The sequence below is a fragment of the Primulina tabacum genome, chromosome 11 (genome assembly GCF_025594145.1).
Source record: "Primulina tabacum isolate GXHZ01 chromosome 11, ASM2559414v2, whole genome shotgun sequence".
Classification (NCBI taxonomy): Eukaryota; Viridiplantae; Streptophyta; class Magnoliopsida; order Lamiales; family Gesneriaceae; genus Primulina; species Primulina tabacum.
The window spans coordinates 31,845,321-31,853,730 of NC_134560.1; the positions used below are offsets into that span (position 1 = coordinate 31,845,321).

General features: G+C 34.4%; 1 protein-coding gene across 1 annotated transcript; it reads right to left on the reverse strand.

Annotated features, from left to right (window-relative positions):
* Window positions 1–1,027: 1,027 nt before the first annotated feature.
* LOC142518563 (uncharacterized) lies at window positions 1,028–4,883 on the reverse strand. Its single transcript, XM_075621356.1, has 7 exons — window positions 4,437–4,883; window positions 3,863–4,060; window positions 3,510–3,782; window positions 3,041–3,143; window positions 2,793–2,911; window positions 2,524–2,700; window positions 1,028–1,885 (listed from the first exon to the last, which is right to left on the reverse strand). The coding sequence occupies exons 1-7, from the start codon at window positions 4,728–4,730 to the stop codon at window positions 1,133–1,135; spliced, it is 1,917 nt and encodes a 638-aa protein (XP_075477471.1). The 5' UTR covers window positions 4,731–4,883; the 3' UTR covers window positions 1,028–1,132.
* Between the last annotated feature and the right edge of the window lie 3,527 nt (window positions 4,884–8,410).

Below are 8,410 nucleotides of genomic sequence, written 5' to 3' on the forward strand. Positions count from 1 at the left end.
AGTAAACATTCACCTAGAGACATTCAATGACTTGTTTTATGCAACTCAAGCAGTTAGCAGAATTAAAAGCCCCTTTGATTGTCTATCGCATGAATTTATTTTAAGTGCTTGCAAGAAAAATCATCATGCTGGTATGGGTGCAGGTTTTGTGTGGGTATTACAGTGGTGAACCGTATTTCCATAAAATTCTTCCATTCATTTAGGATTTTTTTCATGTTCACTGCAACTTAACCTTAACTTCCATGTAATTCTTGCCAGGAAGCGAGGCTACTTTAAGCTATATGTATTATAATACGGTACTTACAATATGAGGTTAGACGATAATATATACAGTATCTAAGGCAAATAGTAAATGCTACTTTTATTTATAGAAGGATGTGATCTACGTTCATTGCACAAAACAAGACCACCCTAACCCTATTAACCCCTTTTGGTTTGAATGCAGCATAATGTGAGTAGAATAGCAAGTGACACTCAACATTATTCTGCAGCGACTTGGCTGCAGAGACTTTCTCGGGGACTGTAAAAACAACAATCAGTTAGTACTCGACGACTGCAGGTTCCGGCATGATAGAAGAGGAGCCCTTTGAGCAGGTTAAATCTGCAGTTCATAGAGCTATCTTTTTACTCTTGAATGCATCCCTTAAAAATGAATTTGGCTTAGTAGATAATTTTTTATAATGTATTTCCTGTTATGAATTGATTGTATTTATTTACTAGAATCTTGAAACCTTACCAATTTGGCTTAGTAGATAAATTTTTTATAATATATTTCATTTCTTTTCCACTTCCTAAAATATCATATTCTAAACCAAAATTAATATTTTAAAATGCTGCAAATGACCTGAAAAAACAAAATTTGTTCCATGAAGACTAACCAAACAAACAAAATATTTCAATTAAAGAATATACACATCCATTTTCACGATATTTGGGCCCCAAAATCAAAACCAACCAAAGCGACTGACTATTTTAGTCTAAACACTCTCGTCAGCTTTCACCGACCCCATCACACATTAGACAAAAGTGTTCTAATAGTGCACTGATTTTCAAATCCCAAAAGGACGAAAATCTTTTGAATTTGCCAATCTCAGGCACAATCGCTTGTATTTCAATTTTAATTTTCATCTACTTACGTCTTTAAAATACAAGAATCCAACTCATTTTCTAGCTGGACAATCAACAGTTCCATCATGTTCTTGTACATGGGCATAAAATGATCTTTTATCATAGTCCTAGAGAGCCGAAGCTTACTGTACAATTCTCTCGACGTCTCGTAGATACCAACTCTCTCCTCTTCTGCGTCAACGAGACCTGGATTGTTCAGCTCAGAAGACGGGATAGAAACTATATGCATTATTCTGCCTGGAGGATAGAAATGGTGGTTATCTGAAACATCGGATAGAGAAAGGGGTGTTTGGCTGTCCAGTGCATCAGAAAGTACCTTCTCCTCTTCGATTATTTCCTTAATCACATCCTCTTCTTCTTCCTCTGGCATCTGAGAGTTGGCTACGCTGTCTTTCATGTGGAGCTTCTTTTCGAGTTTGTGCCAAAACTCACCTTCGGTGATCTCTTCAATACTAGATGTGGCAATAACTTTATCTACCCGGATGAGATCTTCATCTTCATCAGTCTCATCAGGACCAGATTCTCCGCTGCTCGGGGAATGATATTCTGCTCTGTTTACAGAAGAATCCGTGCTTATAATAAGAGTTTCAGATGTTCTCTCAGCGATGATAAGAGGAAACTCGAGCAAATCATCAGTTTTAGAGTTTGATGAAGATACCACTGCACGTCGTCTGGGACCTATGCATGTCCATGATGACACAGAAGAACGGGTCCTAACAACTGCCTGGGCTACATCTTGTGCATGTTTCATCACAACCTATTACATGTCGAGGATCAGGTTTAATGATGAGAGACAATGTGCAGAAATTTTATGCATGGATTAATCAACTATTCATAGATTCAAGTCAATACTTAGTAGCATATAGAACACTTTTCTAGGGAGAAACAATATATTTAAAGTTTAATGGAACAAAAATTCGTTAACTTAAAAAGTACATTTTAATCTTGGCTTATTTCAAGCATCTTTTTTTACCAAAAAAAAAAAAAAGAAGAAAAGAAAAAACAGAACTTTTCATGCTTAGATATAGTAGTAAAAACAATGGCTTTTATTTTTTACGAAGAAACAAAAGCACAAGCCTCGAAACCACATTTTCTGACTTCTAGAGAAGTGTTTATTAAGAACGTTTTTACCCAGTTTTTGCATTCAAACACCATTTTCTAAAAAAAGAAAAATTGCCTTTGGTTAGATATCTTGTCTACACTTACGGATCACAGAAATGTTAAGGAAAATTGAAGAGAGAGTGAGAGACCTCCCCTGCACCCTTCACTTCCACTAGTAGGTCAAATGAACAACCAACTTTAAAGGATATAGCTATTAGGAGAAGCGCGAGATAATCTTGAATGAGATGGGAGAAATTCCACAATGCAGCATTCTATAAGGTTGCAACACGTTACCTGAGTACTGCTGGAGACGGGGCGTAAAAATGCACCTGCACCAGCAACCCTCGCTTTTGCGTTTGACATGGACGGTAGACATGAGCCAAAAGCAATAGCAGAGCGATAAATGACCTTTAAAACTCTGTTCTGTTCAACTTGATCATGGAGATCACTTGACCAAGATGATGATGTTACCTGATAATAATTTGTGTAGCAAGATTAGTAAGTATTCGGGCGAAATAACTGCAAGCAACTTACAACATGACCCTTTAGTAGTGAGAATTCACCTCTGAACGAAGATCATCCACAGAAGCAACTGAAAATGTGGGCACCAGATCAGAGCCATTAATGATTGTAGTAATGAAGTGTTTCCCTGACTCTGCCAACTCCCACGTCATGCAGGCAGCTGTAAGGTAGGTAATTCCAGTTATAAATGTCCTGAAGAAATCATTATATCTGAAAACAATACGAAAAACAATAGAGTTTTTTTATTTGTTTTATGCAAAAGCAACAGCGAAGTAAGGATTCCACATGCCTGGAGCAAAAGTGACACATGTGCTTGCAGTGAATTCTTTCTGTTCCCTGAGGATGTATGTCAGCAGTGCAGCTGTACCACCACCAAGTGAATGACCAACAATCTGGAATTAAATAAAATGATTCGTGAAAAAGAAAAGAACAAATATGTATTCACACAGATGAATATCTTATCGGTCAGAAAGTGAGCAATCACATCTATCGACATTGCCACTTCTAATACATCCGTACAGAAATTAATTTTTGTAATCTTCAGTTCAAACTTGTTCCAAGGACTTATCCTCACTTCATTAAATCAACACAAGATATGCTTCCAAGAAGAATATTTTTATCAACTCTATACTTTACTCTGTAATAATGAAACAAAGGAATGCTTATTATAACTGGAATGAATATTTATATGCCACATTGCCACTTAGTTCCCCATCAAGCGGACAAAAACATCATAATTGCAGTTCCTATCATCCTACCTTAACATCATAGTCAGGATTTTGTTCAAGAGCCTTGAGCAAGGTTGGAGTGCTAAGTTTTGCTATCCACCGAGCAGCAGCAACCATACCACAATGTGCATATCCAAGAACCAGATTGCTTATTCCACCATCATGTAAAACTGAGTGGTGAAAAGGGACCACAGCACCGAGTGCAGCAGTCAACGTGTCTTTAATACTGTGAGTACCCCGAATCATGAGAAGGAAGCACTTGGAGTTTTCATCACGTAAAATTGTGAAGGCAGGCTTCAAAAGCTTCAATAAAAACAGACATCAAGAAAGTTCTCGAGATACAGAACAATAGCTATATTGGTGCATGGAGAGCAACCACGTACCGCAGCTTTGGGCTTCTGCAGGAGGACATGCGCTTCAGAGAATCCCGCAGACTCCAAAAACACAGGAAAAGGCTTTTTGGAGAAAAGCATACACAGGGTTAACAGTCTTAAATAGTAATACAATTGATCAATGGTTTCAGCGCCTTTCAGTTGCACAGAATCTTCTCCAGCATATACACTTGCAACTTGTAAATTACCCTGCAAGATCATGAAGCCGTCTCTCATTTCAACATTTGACATTCTAAACCAAGTGTAGAAAAACCTTAAAACAGTAATGGCTAACAATAACACCTTTCAACTAAACAAACATGAAAAATAGTATGTAAATATCATTACTTTTGAGAATCACTACAACTACGACTATAAATAAATAGATTTAAAAAACAGTTGATTCAAAAACCAAGTTCATCCTTCGTGCGTGCATTCTTGAAATGCTTTCTGGGTGGTGTACAAAGCAAACGATCTAATTAAATATCAAAACATCACTGGCATCGAAACAAAAAAAATATACGAACTTTTCTAAAACCAAAGTGGTAAAAAAAACTAAATTATCAACATCAAAGAGAACACCAACCTGCCTTTGAATAAAATACTTAATTCCAAAAGCCAGATCACCGATCGGCCATTTTCCAAAAGTCTCCGCGTACGTAAACCTCAACGTCTCCAACAGCGTAGACATTGTCTCCAGCCAAGTGGCGGGTGCCTGAGCTGGCCGCCGTGGCAACCGTTTCTTCGCCGATCTGCTTTTCGACTTCAGATGATCACCGCCACACTCTGATTTTTCCTCCGAGGATGAAAACCGTCTGTTCAAAACGTACAACACTAGCACCACCAACCCCGCCGTCGTCGCCATTGCCGTCGCCGCCATCACATCAATTACCACGAAAATTCAGGTGGACACCCTACATTTATTCCCAAATCCAAAAGGGAAATCGAAATCAAGACACGAGAAATTCGTAAATTGATTGACCAAATCTGCGAAAATTGTGTTTATGTTCGAAACCGTATGAACATGAAAATAAGGGGTCGAGGTTGAGTGAGGGGTTAGCTCAACACTGATGATAAAATGACAGTTATACCCTCCCCCAGTTGTTAAAAATTAAATAAAAAAATTAGTACTGTGATTGGATAACTACCTAATAATTGTTAATTGAAAATAAAAAACTTGACATTCTTTGACGTCGATTAGGTATCTCACGAATCTTTATCTATGAGACGGTTCAACTTTATCGATATATATAATAAAAATTAATACTCTTAGCATAAAAAATAAAAAATTTAATGAATGATCCAAATAAAAATCCGTCTCACAAAATACGATCCGTAAGACTTTCTTACACAAATTTTTGTCTTGATGTTCCAAATAAAATCTCAACCATCGGCTAGTAACATGCATACTTGGTTATTGTTTTTCAAGTAATTTTTTTTAAGAAAGAGATTTTTTTTACAAAAATTGTTTTAAATAAACGCTTAAAACAAGAAGCTGGCTTTTTTGCTTTTATTTTTATTTTTTTAAAAAAAAATTAAAATAAAAGAACTTTTTAACATTTATCCAAAACTCAAAATCGATTCTTTTTTTTAATAAAAAAAACTAATTAAAAAAACTTCAAAATCTAAATTTAGTTATGTATTTTTTAAGCTACAATTTCTTAACAAATTCTCTTTTTTATCATTAAACTTGGATAATTAATGATTTCAATATTGGTTGGATTGTGAATTTTAGCGATTCATATCGCTATATGGGAATTAAATACCTTGTACAAATAGTACTACATTATGTGACCACAATTTGTTCTCGTTACAAAATTATATACATATTATTAAAAATAAATTTTGTACAACAATTCTTACAACACAAAAAATTCAATACAAAAATTCATTTATTAAATCCCATGATAAATTCAATACAAAATCTCACGAAATAATAGCAAAATCTTGTGATATAATAACAAAATCTCACAATATAATTATTATAAATATCGTTTTACGATATTTCGATTGTACATTTAATATTGTTGAAATTATATAAATATTATTAAAAATCGAAATGACCCCATTCTACAAAATTCATCTCACAACCTAAATATTTGAGTGAATTTAATGAATTAACCATATTTATCAACTTTTATTTATTTTTGTGATCGGCGTCCTTGCTAGATGTCAATGCCAAAACTAAATGACTTTGGATATGCATATCCACTTGTTTTTATTTTATTTTATTTTATTTATTAATACAATATGCATCTTCCACTTGTGCTACAATGAGAAGAAGGGTAAAGAAGTAAATCTATATTCACAAGTGTTGGTAAGTGGGTGGAAGTGCGTTGCGTAGGGTATTAGTGGAGAAGTTATCTAGCGTTGATAAAAATACACGCGAGATTTAGGGTTATATATAATTTTGATATGTTGTGTGTGTATATAATGTCTATTTATCGTGTTCATTGTTGATGTGACATTTATGTTGATTTACCGTTTTCCCATGACAAAGGAGCACCAGAAATTTAAAATTTTTGTGTTTTGACTATCAAAACTCTCTTGGAATCGTATGATTTATAAATATTTACAAGGTGTTTAGCTATTTTATTTTTGCGTTATAAACAGTGGACACCAAACTATTTCAGATTTTAAGTATAAATAGTTATTCTTGTAAATCCATACGATCAATCAATTAGATCGTCTTGCGTTCTTCAAACTCCGAATTAGGTATACAATTGAAGACTGTATTCCGCTTCTAAATCACACTAGAGAATATAAAAGAAATTTTCGTTGAGACGAGATCGCTAGAAGACGGCAGAACTACGACTGAAAGTGGCAGCGTGGTGGTGGAAGCTGATTAGCCGAATGTTGCCTCTCCAAGAATAAGGGTGGCTGATTTTCAGTACTTGTGTGACTCTCAATAGTTCAAAGATATAACTAGAGTGAGTTCACTCAAATCAGGTGATTCGAAACAACATTTGTTTCTTATTCCAGCTTATCCTTGTTTGCTCCATTCTTTGCATCAAAACTTTTACCACAATAATATTAGAACTCAAGTCTAATAGCACCTATCGGATCATGGTATGAGTGAAACGACCTCGACTTTTTTCTTTTTTTATACTAATCATAAATCTTAAACTCGAAAATATTATCTAAATAAAATAAATTAACATAATCAACAATCATAATAATTTAGCATATGAAATCTCAAGTGCATAAAATAAATCATAAATCATCGACTAACCAAAATTTCCTAATCGACCTTTAAAAAGATCAAATAACAATAAAAATAAATCATAAAAATATCTCTAATAAAAATCATTAACATAAATTCTTAAATCATAAATCTATCTAGCTAATGCGGAAATATAAAAGCCCTCGGGTTGTACTGCTGCACTAGATCCACTCAATTGTCACTGCCTCCATAAATCATCATATCCTGCATTATACAAACCTAGTTAGTCTAAAGACTCAGCACGTTCTAAACATGGATAACAAAAAATATATATACAATCATACTTTTATTTAAAATAACTTTTAAACATAATTAACCCATTTAAAAATAGCTTTAAGTATAAATAAATCATTTAAAAATAAGTTTAATCATCATCATAAATCATACATCATAAAATCATTTTAATCATAAAGCTTTAAATCATATATCATTTTGGGTGAAGTTTGATCCTTAAAAGTGACTAGCTTTTATCCTCCGGTCGATTGATCAGTCTTCAGCTCCACATGGCCCATGGGGGTGTGCATTAGGCTCCACCGTGGAAATACGATCGTTAGGGTCCCTCTGGGATCTTTTCCCATACATGGGGTCCCTCTAGGGCCTTGATCCGTAAACGGGGTCCTCTGGGGCCTTAGCCCGTATATGGGCTCCCTCTGGGGCCTTGGCCCTCACGTCATCCCCACAAAATTGTAAGTTCACTTTCCTCACATAAACGGATTCCCCACAAATCATCTATCATATGTCACAGTCAATTCAGATCCCTCAAAATAATTTTTTTTTCTTTAAAAATCATTAAATATCATAGCTTTTCAAAAATAGCATTTTAGACAGTAAATATTGCACAGCTATAAAAATACATATTATCATCAAAATCATCATTTTAAATCATAAAATATCATTAAACAAGCATTATGAATCTTCGGGACGCTGCCAAGCGTGTATGTATTTTCATAAGTGTAAAATTACTGTTTTGCCCATGGACGTAAAAATTCTCGAATTCATCTTTTTCTCACATTTAATGACATGGGTATATTATAAATAATTATTTAAGCTTAAATCTAATTTTTTATAATTTTATAAATCTTAAAACTAGGCTTTTGAATTAATTCTTTAATTAACGTTTCGTGCGGCGATTAAATCCCAGATAAATCCAAATCTCATTGTTTTGATCCCAAATTTTAAACATAATATTTTTATTATTTATTCTATCCTTGTGAGCCATGAACCACACCCGTGGACCCATGGTTCCAATTTTAGTCTTATTATTTTTGTTTTTGACACATATAAGAACATCCCGAACCATCTCCCAATTTACTCAAGCCACCTTGAGCCAAACCTGA

What these genes read in the sequence shown, in the direction of transcription:
- LOC142518563 (XM_075621356.1), bottom strand. Translation starts at nt 4,730, where the DNA reads ATGGCGGCGACGGCAATGGCGACGACGGCGGGGTTGGTGGTGCTAGTG. An exon ending in ATCCTGACTATGATGTTAAG is followed by an intron (nt 3,144 to 3,509) that starts GTAGGATGATAG and finishes ATTTAATTCCAG; the next exon opens with ATTGTTGGTCATTCACTTGG. An exon ending in ATGTGTCACTTTTGCTCCAG is followed by an intron (nt 2,912 to 3,040) that starts GCATGTGGAATC and finishes CCTACCTTACAG; the next exon opens with CTGCCTGCATGACGTGGGAG.